The sequence below is a fragment of the Gymnoscopelus braueri genome (assembly GCF_963280865.1).
Source record: "Gymnoscopelus braueri genome assembly, chromosome: 20".
In the NCBI taxonomy this organism is placed as follows: Eukaryota; Metazoa; Chordata; class Actinopteri; order Myctophiformes; family Myctophidae; genus Gymnoscopelus; species Gymnoscopelus braueri.
Window position 1 is genome coordinate 13,741,466 of NC_137622.1, and position 25,805 is coordinate 13,767,270.

Below are 25,805 nucleotides of genomic sequence, written 5' to 3' on the forward strand. Positions count from 1 at the left end.
AAAGAAAAGGACGGGGGAAATTAAAGATCTACATCTAGCAGATTTTGACCTATTTTAGCCATTTGTCATACAATGTATATCGGCATAACCAACCCTATTCTGGGCATGTCTTAGTAGGCCAACATTTGGCTGAAGAAGTATAGATCGCTGGGGGACCCTGGTCAACTATGTATATAGGCTTTAAGTCGTTAAACAGGAACAGTGATATCACTTTCATCAAGTTTTGGCAATAAAGTGTAGTGTGTGATAGAATGGAGAAGACCTCCGACTGGTGGTGGCAAAATATATCTCACAACTAGTGGAAGTACATTTAGTCAAGTATTTACTTAACTACTCAAGCCATCTTCATATAATTGGTCCTCATTAATGCTCATAATAAGATGGCACCAAACCTGCCCATCAGTGACATCATCGATAGGCAGGTTTGGTCATATAAAATAAGATTTCAAACTGGCTTCTATTTCAGCAATTAGGACACAGGCTGTAGTTTCTATTAGCTTGGAATCTCAATCAATAATGTCCTTAGTAGGCAGGTTTCTGAACTGCCCACAGCCCACCAATGAAACGCACAGTGAGTAGATGAAAATTCTGATGACCAACTATATGAAGATAAATTCATTCAATTAAACCAAATTAAAATGTTGAGGTACTTGTACTTTCAGCTACTTCATACTATATTTGAGGCAAATGCTGTACTTTCTACTGAACTACATTTATTCACCCAGGAGGCCAATCCGCCAATGGCTGCTTTGAAAGGTCAGCAAGTGTAATTAAGACTAAATTAATATTTAGCGCTTTCATTGCATGATGTTAATCCCTTCACCGCCAGAAACAAGCCACCACACAGATCGACTGGTCTCTACTGTCTAGACCTCTGTGTTGTGTTACTCTGTGTAGCTGAGTCATTCAGCCTGCCGGTTGGGCTTTTGGCCAAACTTCAGAAAGAGCTTCTAGATTTTCCATTTTGGAATTATTTTGTGAGCTTATAGATGTGCCATTGAAAAAAAATCTTGAACAAATGTGAAAGATTTGCAATTTTTTTAAACAAGACACATCTTGTATGGGGATCCCTGGCACAAAATATTTTCAGATGCGACCTGACACCTGATTACTTCATTGTATAAAAGTATTTCAAACTACTGCTATGCGGATATTCTGAAGGTTTGAAATGGCTGATACTGCACCACACCTTGGAGTTGTAAAGGCCCAACTGTCGCTCATTATGGCCCGGGTCGAAGGTCAACAAATGAACCCTCCAGCTGTGAGTTAAGCATGGAAAGTCTCACACACCCCCTCCAACAGGCTGTCATGTATGTAAATGTCACCGTCTAGTTGCAAGAAGATTCCAGTGTAGTTTACACGGTTGCTGTTAATGCACAGCCCCTGGAGAGCTATTTCTGTGTGTGGTGCACACAGGATAGGGTTAAGACAGTAGCCATTTGAGTAGGGGTGCAACAGTTAAACAAATTAATCAATTATTTAAAAAAAAGAATTAGTTTATCGATACCTATTTTGGGCATGTCATAGGCAAAAAGATTTTTTTAAATGGCCATTGGCGTTGTGAGCTTGTAAATGGTCTATTTTCACTATTTTTGCACAACACTAAGCAAACTGAGATTAAGTGGTTAATCGATCCATTGATACATTAGATAAATAAATCTTTAAAGAAATACATTGAAGTATTTAAAAAAGCCACCGACAGAATAATCTCTAAGAAAATAATCGATAGTTGCAGCCCTACATGTGTTCCTGCATGTTTTCAATGCAGGAAGTACAAACGAACACCAACAATCCGTACTCATTTCAGTATTCACTCACTTGCTTTTGAAATATTTTGAAATAATAAAAATATAAATATTAGTTATTGTCAATATATTTCAGACTAAACTATAAAACAAAAAAAATATTTAAACATAAATGGCAATTGGCCAAATATGAACCTCCCAAATAATTCAGTTGGGTTGATGCGTTTGGACCGTTTAGTTTCCAGTGGTGGTCTGAGGATTGAAGTTTGACTTCCTGCCATCAGGACACAACATTTGGATCAATGTCATCACTCAGAAGTTTATATTAATTGGGAAATCAAAAAGGTTATATTTAATTACATACACACACATATATATATACATATATATATACACACATACACACACAGACACGTTCCCAAGCAGTTCCATTTTTGGCTTCTATGTCTCCGCCTACTTAGCCTGCGTGCTGGTTGAGTCACACCTATCAATGGAGAGGGTTAGCAAGCATTCTAGCTAACAGGCTGAAAGTGCCTCTAGGCTGAGGCTGGTTGAGGAACAACTATGAATGGAGGGGGCTAGCAAGTATGCTAGCTAACAGGCTGAAAGTGCCTCTAAGCTGGTTGAGGAACAGCTATGAATGGAGGAGGTTAGCAAGCATGCTAGCTCACGCGCTGAAAGTGACATGACCATGTACACAAAGGATTAGAGCTGCAGTGAAACCAGCGTCATCAAAATCCTATTTATAACCTACTGCACTGTTCTGCTCTTACACCTACTGGTAGTATCACTGTACAATTCTGAGTACTCATTTAACCCTTTACAGGCCTTTTTTTTTACACTTTGGGTTAGATTAACGCTCAGGATTTTGCTAATTAAGTACCTATGACACAATGCCTTTAAAGAGACGGCTTTGCATTGTTTGTTGGCCAAGATAAAGGGAGAGGAAGATGAGTGATGAAGAACAAGGGGTTTGTGGTGGAGGGGGACAGCAGTTCAATGACTCAACTACAATTATCAGTAATCCAACTTGGAGGACAGGTGTACTAGTGCTTAATTTATGGCCCGTTGTGTGCCCAAAACAGTAGATCTGCATGCTCACAAGGTGTTGTGCTGTGGCGTGTTGTAAGCTTATAGATATGCTATTTCAGGCGGTAATCTTCTGAAGCACAAATCAGGCTCGATACAGACCAAAGGGTTCAGATTGAGTTCAAGTGATAAAAATCTACCAATCAGATTAAGTTAAAACCAACCCTGTGATAAACCAGTTAACGAGTCAAGACAGCGGCACAGCCGAGACAGGGGAAGGGAGCGTACGCTCACACAGCCTGACAACTCTGACGGCTGCCTTGCTGGAAGACAAAAACAAGCGCTCTCCTGAAAATAACACTATTGCGTATTTTAAAAAAAAAGGAAAACATTCCGATTCTACATTACCAGGTTGCCAATTCACTATTCTTGTCGGTTATGTGCTGCTGTGTTGTAGCCTATCCAACAGCTTGAACGACCGCTCTCCACAAACCAGGTAAGCAGCACTTACTCACCTAGCCGATATTAGCTACACAAATCACCTTCATTGAACATCTAAATACGGTTGATTTAATTCTGAGCATCTACTCTGTGCATTTACATTTTCAGTTAGTAGAAATAGAGAACATGTTTTGATCGATTCCACTGGTAATACGTGATGGAATTTTGGACCAAAAACATAGTTCACGCTGGATCTCAGATACAATCACAAAATGGGGGTCTGTGGTCTTATGGATATCAAATTGGGGTCTTTGAAAATAAAATAAATCTAACAGGCCTATATACTGCACGAACACAGGCTTACATTTTAGCGCTTTAGACAATTCAGTAAAGACACTTATTAAAGTCTGATATTTGATATCGACGCTGTAGCCACGACGCCTGGCAAACAAGAGGCCTGCGACACCTAGATATTGTACTAAGCTAAGTTGCCAGAACAGAGTACAGAAATACAGAGACAATGAGGTAAGTTTATTAAATTTTGTTTGTTAAACCATGAAGCTGCTTCAGGCCAAATGATTAAATTAGTCTCGTCTCCGTTTAAAGAGCATGCGACATTATGCTGCGATGCAGATCAGAATACAAAACACTGCCGTGATTATATAGCTTAGGATATTATAAAATCGGAATTATTTTATGTATTACTTAAGACTGGCTTGAGTTGTGTGAAAAGAAAACCTTTTTGTGCTATACTATAAGGCATTTTGTTTGATGTAGGGATTAATTTACTGGCGCATGCCATGCATCTCTTTTGAAAGAGTGACATGAGTAAAACAGCTTCAGGTATAACATGGAGAAAAAACTCAATTTAATAAGAGCTTAACTCATTCATGTATAAAAAGCCAAAATAAAATAAATCTGCATTTGGTGACTTGGCGGGTTCCTTATCGTTTCCTCTCTTCTATCATCTATGTTATGCCTGACCACTTGATACATTATTGATTATCAAGTGTTGCACCCTTAGTTCATAGCTCCATACAGACTCTAGGTGCCAGGTGCAGGTGGAGAAATGAGACTTGCCCCAGGCAGGCCACTGCTGTCCAGCCAGCTCCAACTGGCCATGCTGCTGCTGCTGAGGGGAAGGAACCTACAACTCCTATGACAACACATCAAGCATCTACATACAATCAATCACCACAAGCAGAGAGGAAAGACAGCGACACATTTAGAACGTTATGTTCATCTACACCAGACTTGGATACATTGTAGAACCAAAAACCATCAAAACTGGCTGATCCACAAGCTCACAATGTGCACTGTGAGCGTGTAGATCTGTCATTTTCCCAAATAGTGGTTAAAACAGCACTTGTAGCCAAAAGTTGGTTCATTAGCTGGTTGAGTTGTTGGTTTCAATTATAAATGCCAGCAATGCTAAAAATCCATTCCTAGGATATTAAGTAAAAGTGTTACTACTCCCAAAAATGATATTTTTTGTATCAACTACTCAGTGTGTTGCCTGGAATACTGAAAACTCTGATACACTGAATTGCACCTAGTGTAGACGCCTCTTGAACCCTAGCATCCCTATTCTGGGGTGAACATTCAGTGAAAACAGCTGATCTATAAGCTCACAAGGCCTGTTGTATGATAAATTTTCAGTGAATGCATTTGGTGAAGATGGAAATATTAACGGTCAACTAAGTATATAGGGTATATATACTAAGCACTATAACGTTAACTATAACTATAACGATATACTTCGATAATTTGTTCTGAAGTGTTTGCAACTTCAACGTCTCAGAAATGGCTACCAATTTTAAAATATTTTGAATTTTGAAAGTATTCTGGGCTAAACAGAGTGAGTACTTGATACAAAAATGATAGTTAGAGATGTTGGTGTGGACAGGTGGATTTCATTTTTGGGTATAGTATGCCTTTAAATATATACAGTGTATAACATAGTCTGGCAAAGAAAGATGCAACTTCTTTCAAAATGAAATAATGAAATTATTAATGAATGAATCCCAACGCATTCATCTATAACTTGGATGTCTTGAATTTAGATGTCAACAATGCATCCTGGTGTATGTCCCCATGAGCGAGGTGTGTGAATCACACAACTCGGCTACAAGGCGATAGGTGTTAGGTCCAAGAATGAAAAACGGAATAGTCAGGGCTGAATCACTGTTGTGAGTCACAGAAAACCATCATCATCCCATTTGAATATGGAAGGTTAATAATGAGATTATAGTAGAAAAATCAGAATAGATGTATGATCAAGAGGTTGGTTGTCAAAGAACAGAAATCAAAAACAGCAGAAGTGTAAACAGCTGCCTGTTGTCCGTCCCAAAGAGCAGGACAGATTATCAGGTCAGCAAAGTTAGTAGTCAAATTCCCCAAGGACGTCTTTGCTTCTGCAAGACAGACCAATTGTATCAATTTTTCTGGTTCATCTTAAGTATTTTTGGGGCTAAGACAGTACTGTTTGATAACGATATAGATATATCGTTCTTTAAGATTTTCTTTTTTGTTTGTTTTTTTGATGGAAGTGATTGTTCCCCAAATCTTTTTTTTTTTGGGAACCATTCTGAAGGGGGTGGGTTGGGTGTTTGGATAGAGCAATAATGATATTTATACTAAATAAGAAAATAATAAATATATACTGTACTGTATATCTATATGATGAGCAATTGGTGTCTCTGTAAAAAACGTCGCTTGGCTGTTGGCTACTAACCTTTCATGTTAGGCTTGGTTTTGTCAGTTTGCTTGCCTGTGGGGGTTTGTGCCTGTGCGCTCACGCCCCCGGAGGAGGCGGCCTGCTGAGCTGCTTTCTGTTTCAGCATGGTCCAGTCAAATGTGTAGTCGTACTGGTGGTTCAGAGTCCTGCACAGGGAGACCAACACCCAATTAATATACACCTCTTATTAACGTTCTCAAACTTTTTTTACCCATTAAGACCGGGAGCGCATTCCGTGTCATTTTTAGATTTGAAGCTAGGGCTTTCACCGACTAGTCGACTAGTATAACCACTAGTCGACTTTGTTGGTACTAGTCGAATAGTTTTTAAAAAATATTGGTAATTTGTTTTAATGCCATAGCAATGGCCCATCTTACTATTATTATTATCCTCCTGACTTTATTTTTTATCAAAAGGGGGTCAAAAGTATGCCCAACAAAAGCCTATTATTGGGCAATGGGGATCCTTGGAGACGCTGCTGTGGTGCTGTGCTGCTGTGCCCGAAGCGCTTCCCTTAAAACGCCATAAAAATAAGGGCAGGAGGATAATAATAATAGTAATATAGTAGTATCAATATCATTAGTTGTGAATGCCCTAATTTGAGCTAAAAAAGCATTATTTTACACTTTGTGTTATTCAAAAATAGCAGATATACAGGCTTGTAGTGCGGCACCGATTGCCGCACTACGAGCTTGTAGATCTGCTATTTTTGAAAAATTGTGAAAGAGTGCAAATCTGTGAATATATATTATTTTAAAGCGAACATTTTTAACTCAAATCTTTGCTTCTGTGGGTCCCTTGAACCAAATAGTTTGAGATGGGAGGGTCAGTGGCCAAATGCATATAATTTTGGGGGTCCTTGACAATTAAGAAAAAAATTGAGAACCACTGATATAGCAACATACGTTTCTTTTTTTTTACTGTTGGGATTTAGAAGACATTTGTAGAATCAGCTTCAGGTCTTAATGGCTTAATTTCAAGGACCTCCAGTTTTAGTATGCATTTGGACACATTTGGTTCCATAACTCTTGAGTGTACAAATGTAGACTCCGTTCCATTTGAAAATAGCAGATCTACAAGCTCACAACGCGTCGCATCGCGACGCGTTGTGAGCTTGTAGATCGGCTATTACATTTGGGTCCCAGAGGTTTAAAAAAATCATATCAAATGGGGGTCAGTGGCCTAATGCATGTAAAACTGGAGGTCCTTGAAATTAAAAAAAGTTGTGCGATGAGAGAGACACAGAAAGTGATCTGTGCTGAGGACCTTCCAAATAAACAGTCGTTTCTGAGCATTGTTTCAAGTGTGTCCGTATGGGATACGTAATGTGGAGGTAAGAGTGGGCAAAACATAGAATTTTCCTATATGACGGATATAAATTACAATGGAGATACTTTGTTCAATTGTGAAACTTTGTGAAAATGTGACAATAGAGACATATTTAACTTAACAGTTTGGTCCATAAACCTCACTAGTCCGTACCCGAATTTGCACCCACCGTCTGTCTTGGCTATGAGACCGTGACTACAGGTCTCACAGCCTATGGCGAAAGCGCTAATAATAAAGATCTAAAATTTGGGAAAGTGATGAATCGACATTTATCACTCCTTGCATATGCCAATGATCATGTGCAAGATGACAATACTTGGATGTTTACGACAACCTGTCCACTTGATACATTCAAGTCTGGGGAGAAAGTGTGTGTGTATGTGTACCTGAACAGGATGCGGAAAAGTTGGCGCAGGTACATGTAGTCGGGGGCCTCCTCGAAGCGCAGGCCGCGGCAGTAGTTCAGATACATGGCGAACTCTGCAGGGAAACCCTGGACACGCACACACATTCAACCGTTAGAGTGATTTGTCTAGATCATGAAATTTTACTTAATTGTTTGATTTGTTTTTGCCATTGAACAATGGAAAATCTGAACATACCTTAAGCCTGATTTATTTAGATTTTAGACACTTGTGTCCCGGCCCAAAAATGGCAGATTTAAAAGCTAGTAGAAGCTTGTAGATCGGCTATTTTCAGCAAAGGACCCCATTGCACGAAGTATAAATCTTATTCTTCTGTGGCTACACGTCATTGTCTTTTCTTACCTTACAGAGGACCTCGACTGGGGTGGACATCTTCTTCTCTGAGATTTTCTCGTACTTCTGCTTCTTGGTGGCAGCCTGAGGAACAGCAGGGCCACAACGTCAACTTCAAATAATATCACTTGATTTTAAGTTTAACACGTATCGAACATAGTTAGATAGATAGTTTAGGAACTTCAGCCTATATGTATTTTACACTTACACTGCCTGAAAAATGGCCTGCTATGATCGTTTGTCACCAACTTGAAGGCTGAGTTAGTCTTACAAAACCCTGCTTCTCAATTATTCGATTAAGCGACATGAGCAAGACTAAGTCGTTGCATTTTCCTTTAATTGCCAAGCCCTAAAATACACACGTATTCTCACACCGTCTGTCCACATATTTACACACCTTTCTTAACTCTACTGTATGTAGTTTTGTATGCCGTGTTCATGAATGTGTTCAGTCCCTCCCAAAAAAACAAATAAATTGAGTAAACACACACTCTCACTCAGGGCCATATAAATGTAGTACCTTTAAGCCCTGCCAAGGCAGACTGGTTCTGTTGAAGTACATCAAGACGTAGCCTAGCGACTCCATGTCGTCGCGGCGACTGCAATAGGGGAGGGGGGGGGGGGGGGGAGCACGATTAGTTGAGGAAGACAAACGATGACATGGGTACATGACCTGGTGTACTTTCATTCACCTGAAATGGGGAATGCTGCACCCTGCAATCAATGTGCATCATATCCAGCTTGTATTACACATACATATGCTGTATGTTGTACATTTTACTTTGAAATGAATCCACAGTGAATTCAGGCACACAAACATCACTTTCAGGACCATCATTCCTGATGATGCCATCTTACACTTGTTCAGGTTTAATGTAATACATATGCAGTAGTCAGTAATGCATATGAAGTAGTCACACCTCCCACCAGAAAGCCAAAATTGCCCTGAATGCCATTTCCTAGGGACTTTAATAATACGCTTAGTGCTTAATCAGGCTCCTGAGGGGGAGCTTGATGAAGCACTAAATGAAACGCATTGCCCATGTCGTCTAAAAATAAACAATCCTTGTTTTCACAAAATAATTTTGGTGCCTGAGTGCAGTTACTACCACAAAAATCTGTGGCTTAATTTATATGGGATTATGTACTTGCACTTGCCAGCACCTCTTGTCCCACAGTATATACTGAGCTCTAAGCCGTTTTCCTTCTGCTTGTTGTGATGGAAATGTTTAATTACAGTTAAAAAAAAAGAAATCTGTCAGCTGGGGTAAAGGGGCTTAACCAGTTCAGGCTCAGATTCTGTGTCAAAGTCATACTCTAGCATCTTTACAATTGAAATAAGGGTTTTAGAAGTTACTACAGCCAGACAAAACCTTTGTTGATTTGCCTTTCAAATAATGGCTGGTTTCCTGCCCAAGTGACTGATTAGATGTCTAAATTCAAGCTGGTTGACAGGCAAAGTGCAGCTAGACTAGATGTCATCTGCCTCTATCTCTGTTAAGGACAGTACAGCTCTGAATACCAAAGCTGCACTTTGTGTACAAATGGAGGAAACTTAACTTTTTTGCTCGTCTAATACAGTAAATCATAAATTCTCTAAAACACTTGGATGGAACTGTTGTCAATGATTAGGACAGTTAGTAACAACAATTATATATTCAGAGCCTTTCTAGAGCTTCAATCACAATGCTGGACCATAAAACTAATCTGGAACTTATTTTGATGAATCCAACATTATTCTAACCAATGTTTATGGTATAGTATATTAATACAATACAACTAGTCCATCTGCTGTGGTCGGAAGTGGTCTCCCTACTCTGTTATTGAGACATTTAGACTCTGGTGTCAGGTAGGACTCAAAAGCAAAATTCCACTCTTGGTCAAGCAGGGATTACTTACTGAGCAATGGAACAAGCAGGGATTACTTACCGAGCGATAGAAATACGGTCTAAGATGCGGCAGACCTGGGTTCAAATCAATGCTATCCAAGCATCCACTGTGCAAGCATACGTACCTCTGTTCAATGCCCAGATGTGCGTTGATGGAGGCGTATCGTGCTGTGCCCGTTAAGTTCTTGTCTTCTCTGTAGGGGATGTGCTGCCGCGTTCGGTTGTCTCGGTACTTCTTAGCCAAGCCAAAGTCAATGAGGAACAACTGACAGAAAGGGAAAGACAATCAAGTGATATTTAAAGTCAAGAAATTTAAAATGTATATATAATGATGCCGTTATTTTTGGGAAAGTGCATTTAATGCCTTGTACTGTCAAAAAGTCATATTTTTTAGGTCAGACGAACATCTTTGGTTTCAGAATTGATGAGCGAGCATTTTAGATGACTTCTGAGCGGGTTTTATAGGCTCTAGGATTCAAGGACTTACTATGACCGTAGAGGACTTACTATGACCACAGAGGACTTACTATGACTAGAGGACCATGCTTCAGTTCCAAGTTAAAGCTTAAAATACCTAATATTCAACTGATGCCACTAAATGTAAAATAGGCTAGATGTCACATTGGATGCTCTGGTCTAGAAACAAAACTGCAGAAGCCTTCATCTTCAATCTTTTACTACGAAAACACACTTATGGACATGAACCCTAAGGTCACTACTCTGGGCAGGCAAGCATTCTGCATAAATAGGCAAACATTCACTAAAATAATACAAAAATCTATTTTCGTCTGAGATTTGGTGAAGAGGGAAAAAAGACGGGGGCTCAGTACAGACCACTGGGGCCCCGGTCAACAAAGTATAAAGTAATAATTGGTTTACAGAGAATACCAAAAGATTTTCTATTTTTTCCTCTCTGCCTTTTTACCACTGGCCATAAACGAACCCAGCATTAACAGTCTACTCTGTACAACCAAAGTGTATGCCAAAGTCAACTGTTCCTCCAATGTGTTTTATTACAACAAGCATTCATAATTTAATAAGCTTCATTATTACTCGAATGGTAAAAAGCATAAAATAAAAGACAACATCTCCATCTCCTGGTACATGGACACTCCCTAAACTCTGAGAGAGCACACTACACCCATTATCATGGCTGCTGGTGTCTCTCCACCAGTGACGACATTTCCATAGGTCAGCTGTCATGGTTAGATCCTTATTAGAGCCATCATGGCTGCCAGTTGCCTAACAACCAGTGAAGGTATCTCTAGCCCAGCTGTCATTGTAGTAGCCTACACCCTGTTCACTGAACCACAGCAGCTATGCTAATAGAGCAGGGCTGTGTAGGCAATGTGTCATTACAGAGCAGATTCAATGTCCAATTTTCTATAATATGACACATGGGAGATGTGTCATGAGTGAAAAGAAGATTGGATTCAGCGAATTTGTATTTAAGGTTATTCAATAGATCAGAAACGGAGAAGAAAGTGGAACATGCAGTAGGTCAATATACCTGGCTCAGAATTAAGGCCACATGTCAGCCAGATTAGTTTGTTTTCACATAATAAGAAACGGATTCAGCGCTCTTTTGGTCAACCAGGGGGGGCTAAAGCAGGCAGCAAGCATCCGATTTTTTAATTGAAGCCATGTAGGAAGTGACAGTTCATATGAATGGCTTCTAGTTTCACTATTTCCCCCCTGCTGGCTGCAGAAGCAATAAGTCTCAATTCAAGCGAATGGATTTTTGGCTCGACTTTACACTTGATTTTATTACCGTATTAAACATTGTCATAAATACTCGAAGCTTTCAGTCGCAAGTCTTCTTTCAATTACCATGATATGCGTTTAGTAAATTACGTACCCATTATTTTTTTAATTAATGTTTAAGTAGGGTATGTTTCCAGGGCTTCTACTGGTTCTACCGAGTGAAGACCTTCCCTCGCTGCAGTTGCATAGCAGTCGTTTCCGGTTTATTTTTGGGACCGGAAGTTCAAAGATGGCAGATTTGAATTTGCCAAAAACAAGTGGCTTCAAACGGTCTGTAGAAACCAATCCCTTTGTCCATATTTTTTTACAGTCTATGGGCTAGAAGGTTTTTTTCACAACGCCACATGTTATGGGTTAGAAGAGGCAGTAATGCTGATAGCCCTGCGTTCTGCTTCTGACGCACATTTTTAGCAAAACACGCATCAAACAAACCATCAGACGTAGCATGCGTCCACGGGACGCATTCTACTTTATCCTGCAATGTTATGAACTAATTAAGCACTTATAATGCGGGACATTCCCTCACATAATATTGTACCCAGAGGAGCCAACGTGAATGCGGAGCGGGTCACGTCTCCTTCTCTCCAAGTGACTGTCTCACGGTCTCTCTACAGGCAGCGAGGAGCGCACATTTGTTGGGATTTTCTTTTAACAACACTATCCTACAGATGACTTTACAAGACAACACGGGGTGTGTTCATTCATGTGTATGTATAAGCCATGTGTATGTGCATTTAAAATGTTCACAACCAATTCAAAAAGGTTTAATTAGGCTACTTAGAAGTCATTTACATTAGTTTTAACACTTAAACTGCCAGGGGTTTTCTAAAACAGTTTGCAGCCTCTGCCAGCATTTTTTACGATTTCCTACCTTTTCAAGTAGTCACAGAATATTTATCTCCAGTATGATTGATCCCCTGATGGTTGCTAATCACTGAAGGTTTTCAGGTGTTAGAAAATAAGAATTTCACTCAAAAATACATAGTAAAATAGGAAAAATGTGAAATTCTCTCAGTTTATTTTTTAACATTGAAGTGAATGGAGCAGCAAATCTTTGGATCGCGTTATCTCCTGGTTCTTTGTGAAGAACGGAAAACCCCCCAAAATAAAGAATAATTTTAGAAATGTTTTTCAAAAAAATAATTGTAATAATTTTTTGAAAAACGTTTATTAACGTTTTTGGCAGGAAAAGAGTTTAAAGATGTCACATGCTGTAAATGTGTCATGTGCTTCAATATCAGCCCAACACCACCATTGCACTGTGCATCACACCATCCACAAAGTTATGTAGAAAGATTGTGCACTCACAGTGCATACCGGCGTCAATGTTGCGCAATTGTAGAAATCCTTAAGGTTTGGGCCGCATAGCAGCCCTCACATCTACGTCGCACCGCCGATCAGACCAATATGTCCGAGTCATAGTGTCGGGGGCTTTGTCAGAGTACCCGTTGTACCCGTTTGTGTCCCTTTTGTGCCCAAAAATGGAGATCTCTGTATCCGTCAGTCTGTGTCCCTTTTATGGCCATATATGGAGATCCTTGATGTAATCAGTATACGCCCATATATTGGAATGTCCATATGGGCAATTTGGGCACTGGTTGGATCGGCGGTTCTGGACAACTGCATATCCAAACTACTTGATGGTGATTTTGGTTTCTTCGTTCCACAATAAGAATTGATATTTAAAAACATTAGTAATAATTGGGGGGTAATACAGTATCCTGCAGTATCTGGAAAGCAACGGTGTCAGTTTCATTGCCATCATACCATGCAAACAGATACGGGGGACCTCGTCTTCTGTTGAATCTAGTTCCAAGGCTAAGCGATCTTAAAGTTGTTGCGTTTCCTCAGCTATGTTATTTACGGTACATGCTGTGTTCCTGTCTGGGAAATGCAAAGCTTCAACATTAGCATTAATGAGACTGTATAGAAAGTTTCTAAATGATCCAACGGCTAATTTATGATCCATATTGGCATCTCAATTGTATGCCAAAGGACAGTCGATACCATTGGAGATTACTTTGAATTAACAGACATATAATTGGATGATTAATTAAAGTATGGTTCTTCCTGATGCAATATTATCCTTCAAGTTGTTAAATACAACATGTCTGGGCTGAAGAAATCAGGCAGTTCTGACCATTAACTGCATGCACACATCCATGTTCTCTTCCATGAAATCAATACTAAAGAGGATTTTTTTTAAACGTCAGGCCTGTCAATGAGAGTACCCGTGAACAAGGGCCTGTATAATTTAGTAGTAGGCTACAGACAATGTATTTTGTAATGCCGTTCCTATAATTTAGTGCTATAGCCTACATTGTGTGAAAGGAATAAAGACCGGCATGAAACCCCAGATAGATTTTGTAGTTTGTTTCCAGTTCAGGTTAAAAAACTACAGCAGATTAAAAACATGGCAGACTAGTAAGCAACACAGCTGCACCAAACAAATTAATAATATGTGTTAGATTTTCATAGGCGTGTCCATAGCCAAGGGCATGCCAACGTGCAAGCATGATAAGACAGTATTGACACTTTTTATTGTCTCTCTTTCTGGAAACAATCAAAAACAACGGCGCATACACAACTGTATGTTTTGTATTGAATTTCACCCACTGTTTTACACCTGTAAACCTGTGATGTGACAATAAAGATTAACACACCAATTATTAATTTGATGGCTGAAGCTGTGTTGTTTACATCACTGTGTACTAATAGTACATTGATTATGCAGCCTGACATGTTTTTTTACCCAGCTGTAGTTTTTAACCTGAAGTGGAAAAGAATCAGCCTAGGGTTTTATGTCCCTTGTAGACACAGGAATAGCATCTAAACTGAATTTCAAGAGTGGGTGGGATACCCATTCTGTACGCTATGAAATAAAATATTACCGTCCAACCGTATAAGCCAGTAATAAACAGGGTTTGCCGTCTGTTGATGAGAAGCACATCAAGTTTCATGGTGTTACGTGAATCTATTTGGAAGTTACAATACATACCTTTTTATGATAAACCAATGGTTATGTCCACCTTTTTATGATAAACCAATGGTTATGTCCACTGTTCAGTTGGTAGCACTTAACTCACTATTTAACTACTGGCTACCTTGCTACAGTCTACGGTGGCTAAACCATTTATTTACACTGCAGACATCTGCCAACCAAATAAGAAAAGGCAATACAATTGTGTTTTTTCCAAAAACTCAAGGGGTTACATCGTTCCCTGGCCGTTTCAGAGTTCATGTTAGATGAATGACTCAGAGACAACTGGGACACAACATTTCCACCATCAACTGGCGTTTAAACTAAACACCAACCAACTGAATAGCCCATGATAAAGGCAGGATTTATCTTTCCTGTAGACAGGGAATAGGGGTGCAAAAGTTCAAACTAATCAATTTAACTGAAAAAAAAAAAAATCTAGTAACATTTTCAAGTCAATTCATGCTTAAAAAAACAAAAAACGCGCTTCTTGATTATTCAATTAATCAAATATTGCAAAAATAATCGTTCAGCGCTAGCAGGAAGCCAACAAAGGACTGGTTGCAGGGGACGACCACTCCCAGCCCCCATCGCTGTAAGTCCCAACTATAGATTTTATTTGGTATAAACTTCAGACTGGATGTTGCTACATTCTACTGTGATGGAAGTGATTAAGTTGACTGGTGTGGATAACCTCCCTATCTATGGCTGTAGGTAGAGTTAGATACGGTAGCAAAGCAGAGGTTGCTGTGGTATATATAGATTCTTTTTTTTTTTCTTTGCATGAGTGTTGTGGGTAAAAAGGTCACACCTGGTTTAATCCTGAGAAAGATGGGTCCTGAGCAGAGCTAACAGCCATGCTTCGTTTCCTCTTCCCCACTGTAGAGTCTAAACACTGGGGCAGACAGTAGAGGGGCAGGGAGTCAAATAACACAACAGGCTCTGACCACCTTTTCAAACAGTTAGCATGAGTAGAACTAACACTTTCAGGTGTACCCTTGGTGTTAGCACTGGTTGGTACACGTAAGAGTGGAATTGCCCCAGGGCATCTATGATGGAGCCTCGTTTTAAGTAACGTAAGGCTGGATTTACACAGATGGGAATTTTAAACAGTTTTTGAATTTTAACCACATGAACCCTACTGTCCCTATAGATCTACAAGCTCACAATGCTTCGAGGCTCATTGTGAGTTTGAAGATTTTCCATTTTGGGCCTAGATATTTAGTGTCGCGTGAAAACAGGAGGCCAAGAACAGAGCCCTGGGGGACTCCGGTCAACCAAGTATAAAGGGTTTAAGTGGTTGTGAATTTAAACTGCTTGACCTCGCTATGGCCCTAAAATGTAGAGCTCACTTTACACCTGGCTTTAACATACTTCCGAAACCACATCTCCCATGCTGGGAACAGACTGATATGCACATCACATCATCTCGTAATATTTACATCCTTTAGACTTTTAGAGAGAAGCCCAGTTTCTGGAAAATTGCGCTCCATAAGTTTCCATTTCCAATATTACTCAAATGTCAGCGTTACGCTCTGAGCTGCACATCAACTTTTTACTTTTTGTGCAGCACCTTGTATAGTGTGATCTTACCCTCCATTGAAAACGTTGTGGATTGGAGGTGTGTTGAATTTGCATTGTGTCATTAACTCTGATGTCCTAATTTTGCACATGTCGTTCCATGCAAATATTCTCAAAAATTGCTTAAGACTATAATATGCTTAATTTGTTTACGTCGTACAGCGGTGCTCCAACACAAAAATAGCTCATCACCAAGCTCACAACGCAACGTGTTGAGCTTGTAGATCGGCTATTTTGTTGACAATATTTAGTGTAGAGCAAAAAAAGGAGGGGGCCTAGAATAGAGGCCTTGGGAATCCGGTAAACTAAGTATAGGGTTTAAGTGGTTAATGTGGCTGAATAAAAACCTTTTCACTATTGAAGGTTGATTCAGTGCTTGGACTTTCAATGTCCAATCCCATCAGCCAGGACGGATGTTAATGCCAGGTGAAAAACGGGCCATGGGGCAACACAGGGGATCTTTCAGTTCGGGACAACTAATATCAAATCTGTGCCAGAAAGGGTCAATAATATACAAATATTTATGCTCACAGGTTCGTAATATCCACAAAGGTCCTGAAGAGAGTGCAAGTTCAACTCATACTAGTTCTAATTCCTGTTATCTCTTGAGGCACACAGACAGACAGCCTAAACAAATGCCGGCGCAGACAGGCAACACCATGGCTCAGGAAAAGACAAGAGCGAGGGGTTGGGAGTGGAAGAGCAGGAAAAGGAGACAGCATTTGTTGTCCTTGTTCTACCACTAGCAGAATAGAAAGACGGGGACCTCCTTTACAGACACAAGTGGCTTTTCAAATCCGCTTCCTAACAATGGAGTTAGATCTTGCATTGTGGACAGCCAGAACCTTACTTCAGAGTACACTACATGAAGCTAGATTCAACACCAGTTTCTGCTTGCTTGATCTGAAAAAACAAATGTGGCTTTGAATAGTTGAATAGTCTTCTAAAGCAGGTTTGAGAGTGGCATTTTTAACTGGTGTGAACAGATGGTTGATAGCAAGCCAGGGCCAGGAGACTACAGAATTGTCGCTATGGGCTGGGCCTAAGCTGTGGGGGATGGGAGCGTAGCTGCGGTACATAATTGCAGTCAGCTAGGCCTAGATTCTGACATACAGTCACTGAGGCTATAACATACAGAGCTACTGGGTGAGGTTTAATAGCTTAATCAAAAATGCTGTCTGTCTGAGTGGTTAAACAGAGATTTCCTTCAGAGCCTGTTTTGCAATTTTTGACTTTGCAGTGGTGGCGCTTTGTTGCAAAATATAGCTAACAGTGATGGCACAGCAGAGGTGTGTGCTTGTTCAACAGCTGAAACAACTAGCCATGTCTACTGTAAGCGAAAATAGCCAATGTACAAGCTCACGTGTCACGCCATGTTGTGAGCTTGTAGATCTTCTATTTTTGCTGTGCAACACCGTCATATGACAAAGTACAAATAAATAAGGCTTAAGTAGTTAAAGCTGGAATGATGTCAATGCATGTTAATTAACTATGTTATGAAGCTAACCTTGAGGCTAGTAGCGCCATTTGGCAACGTGGCCATGGAAGGTTACTCGAAAGCAGAGAGTAGGAGCATGGATAGCAGAGTGTAGTTGGGAGTATAATCCATTACTTAAAGCAGTATTTTGAGTTTAGGCATTGCCTGGCTATTGCATGTGCAGTGCAGCTTCAATGAAATGGCATCAGCTAAGAGAGGCACTTGAGTTACAGTGTTTCTCAACAAGAGGGTTGGGACACAACACTAGGTCATGGTAGTATGACAAGTGTAATAGCCTAGAGTAACTTTTACATTGGAATAGGGTGTTATTTGCACACTGGGTCAATGCAAAATGTGTCCCTCCCAGTACAAAACCATTCCTCTAGCAAAAGCAACAAGACAAGGTGTTAGTCTGTGATGATGGCACCCATATCCGCACTAAGAAAAAACTAAATACAAAAAATACTATGCAACCAATAAATGACTCCAAGTGTCAGATAACATCTTTTATATTCTCTGAAATAATGGGAAACCAAGGGTGCAGGACAATAGTTCCTGATAAATAACCGTTTCTTAGCTGTTCTTCAAGGAAACAGAGATTATTAATGATATAAACTGTATATAATTAATAATCATCAATGAATGTAGTTTAATAAAACAATTATGTTCTGTTCCCACGGTGGCATTTAGAGCCAGAATACAACTTGACTAGTACTAACTACACTGACCACAAATCAAGGTCCACTTAAGAGCATTTCTTGAAGGCGTTGTATCCAAGACTGACCTTCAAACTCATTTACATAAAAAGGTATTTTTCTACACTGTGCTCTTTATGGATCAGAATTCCTTCTTATTTCACCGATGTTGAACAAATACTGTAAGAATGGAAATCAGCTAAATCACATGCTGGCAGATATCATCTGTTGCCTTGTGCCTTCCTTTGTCAATTTCACCGATTCCACAACACAATGCTTTCCAAAACCGATTACGATGTAGATCAGTACTTATATTGGCCATCAAAAATGTAAACCCACACATAATAATTGACTTCCATATTATTTTGACAGTTGATCAGCAGTCAACCTTTTGATTAACTGTCAACACTGAAGAAGCGATATCTTGGCAAGGCACTAACCAAACAATCTCTCAGGGTTCATTTCTGATGCACAACAGACGGACACTAAGGCTACATCAACACAAATACGTTTTCATTTTAAAACGCATAACTTTTGCTACTTTTAAGCATCACAACATAAAGGAAGCTTTATTGAAGCATGTAGTGAAAGCACAGAGCAGGGCGATGTTGAGCACAGGTAGTGTATCCTAATTCCTTATAGACAAACTGATGTCCTTAACCACCTGAACCCTTGGATCCCTATTATGAAGGGAAACATTTGCTGAAACTAGCAGATCTACAAGCTCACAACACATTCTGAGCTTGTATATAGGCTAGTTTTGGCGAAGAGATTTTGTGGAAGGGAAAGAAAGAGCGGACCCAGTACAGGGCCAACTCAAGTCAAGTTTACTAAGTATAGAGGGTTTAAGTGGTTAAAACAGACTGGTCGGGGTACCTGGTTGTCTATCTGGCTTCCTAACTATCCAATATACAGCCTGGGTGTGAAGCCGAGTGACCAGTTGACCCAGTCCGGTGTTGGTTGACTGACCCACTCGGCGAGAATTCCTGATTGGTTGACCACAGTTGCCAGACTGGCTGACTGCTTAGTAGACATATGCATTACAGAGCGATGATGCAGACTGCAGTTAAGAGTGTCAACAATCTACTGTGCACTGGATACCACCCATCAGTCTATCACAGTTCGTTCTGACAAATGAATAAATAAATAAAAAACGTACAGCTGGCATTCACCCAAGATGCACAATGATACAAATACACCGAGCCCAGACGGCAATGCCAAAAATGAAATACAGGCTTTAGCACAGCTGCCCACTCCAATACTTTCAATAGCTGGCTAACCCCAATGGACAAGGATTTTGGCTTCTCTTCAGCTGTGGTTTGATTTAGCCTCGACACTCGTGCGGTATAGAGACCAGGTCCGGGTTTGTCTGATATTGCAGTGGTTGCTGTTGACGCATGCATCTTTAGCTTTAACTTAGCCAAATGTTGCCTGTCTGCAAGGGCTCTGAATCAATAAATACAGAATATCAAGAGTGTTTACAGGCAACTTAACCATATACAACAAACGGCAATCACCGGGAAACAACAAAACATCTTGAAAGGTTGCTTTGTTGTTCTGTGGGTATAGAAATGTGATTATTGTACATCATGCAGACAGAGAGAAGCCTTTTAACAGAGCCCAGGTACTACAAACTGAGCAGGACTGGCTTAGAATCACATTATTATAGCTCTCAAACTCACAACGCATTGTGAAACATTGTCAGCTTGTAGATCAGCTATTTTCTTTGAAGATATTTGGTGTAAAAAAGGAAGGGGGCCTAGTATAGACCCCAGGGGACTCCGGTCAATGCAGCAAATGGGGTTAAAGCGGCTAAATCACCATTTCAATAACTCCATGGAACAAACAGCTGATGGATGGCTTTTCTCTTACTTTGTACCCGTTGATGCTAGTGGCTCAAATACTATTCTGAAGAATGCTGGACAAATGTTGATCGATTCATGTACATTTGTAACTAACGGTTCTGTAGTCACTGTGTGTATGAATGTCTCAACCGCCATCTGTAACTCTTTGAGGGGCACATCAGCAAGATGGAGCTTTCACACCAGAAGTGCCAACGTACATAGCACAGCGCAAGATTGTCGTTTTCACTCTATGACATAGATGGACTCTCCTAGATGACAGTGCAACCCTTGAAATTCTGCAAGGTTCAGTGCACAAACGTCAACTCAATTGAACTTTTAACCTTCAAATAGCATGACGTGTACAAGACACATCCAATGGCAGTTATAATAGAGTTCCTTGTGTGAGATTATTAGTTCCAACTACTACTTCTACAAATGTGTTGGAAATATCTAACGAAAAAAGCAGTGCCATAATGAAATTTAAAATCATTAAGGTAAGGTTACATCCTTCCGATGTCTTCCGTATACTTTCTTTGGGACATAATGCGCTGTAGTTTGCACTACTCTACCTCCAAGTATACACGTACGTGCATTTGTGCTTCTGGTGTGAAAGTGCCATGACCTCAAAGTGTTTCACTTGTCCCATACAAGTGTTTAAATCAATGCCAAGTGTCATTCTTTTTGCTCCATTTGAGTAGCTATTCACCATCATTCATCTAAATTACTACAGATAAAGTAATTGAAGCAAATCCATCAATACTGGCCAAGATTTTCACCCAAGACAAAGAACCATTTATATGCATAGTGATGTATATTCCATTGGCAGTGTTTACCGATACAAAATCTGTGATGGCTCAATAATTAGGTTGTGTCGTTAAATACCCAAACCATCTTATACCAACTCATTTCAAATTCGTCCAGTCGAGGGGGCACAGTTTACTTAAAAATTAAAACTTTGACGGGCAATTTCCTCACATCAAAGGTTTTTCAGACCCATTAATACAATTATCGGCAAACAAATTTTCTTTCCACTGGAATTGGCTTTTGAATCAAAGCCAACATTGGTCCAGAATTAATTCTGCTGCTGTGCTTAAAATGCCCATTCAGTCAGAAGACACTCAACAACACATAATGGTTCTTTATCAGTGCAACTCATAGGGAACAGTCTAGAATTAAAAAGTACCCAGTCCAACAGCGTTTACTTACTGTGTAGTCAGTAGGTTTGCCGATAGTCTGTGTGTTGAATGTGTACATTTAGTCTGTTAATGTGTGTGGAAAGAAACAGACCTGCAAACTCGTTACCTTTTGATGACAATTGCCGTTTTCAAAACACATAAACACCTCACCGTTACCCTGCCTCTGCTATCGTTTTGCAGAACAGGGTCTCTGGACTTTGGCTTGTAACACACATTGATTTTGAAGGACAGCCTTTTGCTTTTAGTTGTAGACAAGCAATTTGGACATACACCATGGACCTTCTTGCACAGAGTAAGAGGAATATCAGTCATGGCAGGAGACGGAGCGAGACAGGTGGAGGACCTGGCATTCTAGTGCAGTGGAAAATGAAGACTTTCACCTAAAGACAACATCTTTTTAACTATGCAAACAACAGTCACAGATGATGCATGAAGCTCTCATAGTTAACCAGTTGCTGTCTAGCAATTTAAAATGCTCCAATGGGATTTCGACATTGGCTTAATTCACTGATATAGTTGCTTTGTAAACATGTAATTGGTCCAATGGAACTTATAGATTTCAAATTACTCATTCAAATTGCTGAAGCAAATGTATGCTGTATTACAACTAAAATACAAATATTGAAAAAGGCTCCCCAGTCAACCTGTTGTATTCATAACTATCACAAAGGTCAAAAGGCCAATATCCATAAAGACCAGCAACAACTATAGACTGGAGTTGACATTGCTGCAGCTGAAACAACAAACTGTCTATGGATAGCTCAGTATAGATTTGAAGTCATCTGGATGGACCTTACCTTGTTACAGTGGCGTCCGATGCCCATGAGGAAGTTATCTGGCTTTATGTCTCTGTGGATGAAGTTCTTTGTGTGCACATACTCGATTCTACTGATCATCTAGAGAGAATACAAATGATATATTTAGCCTGACAGCTCCTAAGTTTCTTTATGATTTTATGTAGGGGGGCAACATTCAAACTAATTGATCTAAGCGATTATAAAATATTTTAATATCATTTTTTTCAAAATGCGTAAGAAAATAGTGAAAATAGCCTTTCTATATGCTCCCAACGCATCGCGATGCGATATATTGTGGGCTTGTAGGCCGGCTTTTTGTTCAACACTGTTGTTGTACACACAAAGTATAACGCAGGGCGTAAGTGGTTAATCTGACTAATCGATTTAGTCGATTATAAGAAGAAAAACTATAAAAATGTGTTCATATATAAAAAATAAATACAATTATATTTAAAATAACATGCTTCTCAAACAATAGTGACAATCAAATAGTAATCAATAAAATAGTCGCTAACAAAATCATTGATAGTTGCAGCCCTGCAAATGGATATATTTCTGCGTTTCTGAAGGATTTAATGTGATTGTAGCTCAGGCTATATTATCTTACCTGGTCTGCCAACATGAGGACAGTCTTCATGGTGAATCGGCGCGAGCAGAAGTTGAACAGGTCCTCCAGACTGGGCCCCAGTAGGTCCATGACTAGGACATTGTAGTCCTTCTCCTGGCCATACCACCTTAACAGATAAGTAGGAAAGTACAGTATAAATACGTATACCTATGAAGAAAAGTTTGCACTGTTGTAAAAAGGCTTTCATAAACGTTTGTTTTAAGAGTTGCTTCAGCACAAGAGCCTATGTCAAATGTTATACTGCAACCCAAAAGGTCCTTACACACGGGGCGATTTTTTCGTGCGAATAATACGCTTTTTTTTAAAACCTTATAAAGTCAATGCAAGCGTACATGGCACTCGGAACGAGTCAGAATTTTGCGTATATTCGCACATTCGCCGGTGTGTAACCGCCTTAACACTGTAAATGCAATGTGCTTGTCTTTATTAGGCATTTTTAAATATGTATACAGGGTGTGGTAACCACAGTTTGTAACTTTGCAAATAACGCATAATTCGATACTCCAACGGTGATGTCGCACGCATACAATAGCCACTATTTTCGACGTGCAGCACTGCTGTATGACGAAGTCATCAGGCGTAGTTGGTTTGGGAAATCCAAACTAGAAAATGTAAACCAACTCATCCGTCTTGTCATCCAAGACACCCATTATTGCTGCTATGCTGCCAAATACACTTTAGTCTGGCAGAGCCACACCATAAAAAGAGGGAGGGGAAACTTGGATGCAAATAATAATAGATCTAGAAGCTACCAAAGTGTATTATCACAACGCGTGGTAGGCTTGTAGATATGTTCTATATTGCAAGCAACACAGAGGCACGAGACAGCATAAAATAAAGTTATATATGGAAGCAATGTGCAATCACTTGCTGTATCACGATAGAACGATCTCTCTGTAAAGGCAGATCGTAACGACATTTTAATTGTTTGCGATTTAATATCGCCACCAGCTCTCTTCCCCCCCCCCCCCCCCATCTCCAAAGTGTGAGAGATGTGAAAGATCCAACACATACCTGGCTTATGTAATGGTTGCTTGTAACCTGACACTACAAGGATGACCCAGTGCTTCAAGAAAGACACTTGAGCTACCAGTTTTCCTGGCTGTCTGTGCCACACAAAACTCTGCTTGGGGTGGGGGTGTTAAATAATATGATGTAACACAAGAGCCTGCACTGATGTACACAAATGTGACAATGGGAATATGACAAAGGCAAATAACGTGAATAATGTCAGTCAAGGAAGAGGTTAGAATGATAAAATTCTTTAAAAAATATTATTTCAAGGGGTCATGGTTTACAATACAGATATAGCAACATTGTAGGCAGGGGCAGACACTTGTAGCGTCTAGATTTGTATACCAAGGCAATTATACAACTTAAGTGACCTAACCGTCCTTTCACACAAGGATTTTTTAACAAACAAAAATTGTAATACCACAATATAGAAGCAGTGTACAGCCCTGAGCCACACTGTCAATGTTTTAACTACTCCGCTGCTACCCTTATTTCTGGTACCGATACAGGGATCCGTTTGTGTCAGACACAATTTAATTGAACCACAGGCAAAAACATGTGCAGACCACATGGAAAATGTTACTGTTGCTGGATTATTCAGTGGTTGCCCACTTAAGGCATATACATTTTGGGACATGGCCTACAGCCTTAATGGTTTGAGTTATTTTGATACTAGTGTTATTTTTTATTCTTACGTTATTTGTCAACATTGCTTTTAATGCCTCATTATTTCAAACCAGTCACATCTGACTTAAGCCCGATTTCTACTCCGTTGTAAGACAATAGCTCATCAACAAGCCTGTGACGCATTGTGACACAGTTGTACGACATAGCATAAATTAGGCATTACATTATATCCTTTGCAGAAGCAAGTCAGGTCAGGCAAGTGACTTTATAGGTCCACTGGTTCAGCAAGTATGAAAAAAGTTAATGCTAACATTTCAGTTTAAAGTTATGTTTGCTACTGCAGTAAATGGTTTAAAAACATTCTGATCAATTGTTTACTCGTTTCACTTTCTCCCCCAATTTCAGCAATTCCCAGTAACAGCCATCTCATCGTGGCAAAATGTGTGATATCTGCAAATATCAAAGCATTACCTGAACACTCACGATATTGTATTGTGACAAAGCTTGTGATTTACAAAACTGCCAGAGGAACATAGGGGAGCACATAGGCTACAAAAACAGCATGTCGATTCAAATTAGAGCCAGGCCAATATAATCGATACACACCATGTAACACCGGTACATAGGCCCGCACACCGTCTAACATCGGAACAACCCTAGATCGGACTTCGGTCAGGCTCTCATAAAAATCCCCACTCACCCAACAGCACAATGAACTGCTGGTGAGAGGATGAGAGGCAAGAGAGGTTTCCTGCTCTAAATCCCATTGGGAAAGCACTGGGTTCCTGTGGCGCTCTGTAAGTGGGGGATGGGAGGAAAAGTACAAGAGAGCAGCAGCAGATCAGCAGGTTTGACTGGCTTCATGCAGCCCTCTCTCAGCCACATCAAACCTGCTAGCCGAGCTAAGCACAACACATTACCTTGCAGTTCAACTGAAAGCCTTTGCAAATCTTCCTCAGTGGAAACAGAACTCCAACAATCTATCATTCAAACAAGTCACTGTTCAGCACTAATACACTGGTGCTATATAATAACATCCAAAACATTTAAATTCAGTTAAAAATTTACAATGTTGGTGTAGGTTTACGGTTCATACAAGATGCAGAAATCAAATAATCATGTTCCTCAGTAATAGTGAAAATAATGAGCAAAATGGTGCATATTAAGCCATAATGCAGCTGAACGTGGATGAATCAATAACCCCACACAGGCTTTGTCATCTTGATTGTCCTACATAGGAAATGTTGTTTATATGGCCTCATCAAAAGTTCTAA

At 39.9% G+C, this 25,805-nt stretch overlaps 1 protein-coding gene across 4 annotated transcripts in view; it reads right to left on the minus strand.

Annotated features, from left to right (window-relative positions):
- csnk1a1 (casein kinase 1, alpha 1) overlaps positions 1 to 25,805 on the minus strand; it is a gene marked incomplete at its 3' end in the record, with an annotated part of 35,280 nt that overhangs the window by 2,921 nt on the left and 6,554 nt on the right. Inside the window, exons 3-10 of one of the 4 annotated variants that reach the window (XM_080415421.1) lie at positions 22,870 to 22,996; positions 22,263 to 22,361; positions 15,484 to 15,567; positions 10,054 to 10,193; positions 8,560 to 8,638; positions 8,049 to 8,123; positions 7,668 to 7,774; positions 5,986 to 6,098 (exon numbers count right to left, since the gene is read on the minus strand). In XM_080415421.1, coding sequence (XP_080271547.1) covers positions 5,986 to 6,098; positions 7,668 to 7,774; positions 8,049 to 8,123; positions 8,560 to 8,638; positions 10,054 to 10,193; positions 15,484 to 15,567; positions 22,263 to 22,361; positions 22,870 to 22,996 — 824 coding nt within the window. Of the gene's footprint in view, positions 1 to 5,944; positions 6,099 to 7,667; positions 7,775 to 8,048; positions 8,124 to 8,559; positions 8,639 to 10,053; positions 10,194 to 15,483; positions 15,568 to 22,262; positions 22,362 to 22,869; positions 22,997 to 25,805 lie in introns of those variants that run through there. The other 3 variants (XM_080415419.1, XM_080415420.1, XM_080415422.1) reach the window with 3 other exon arrangements.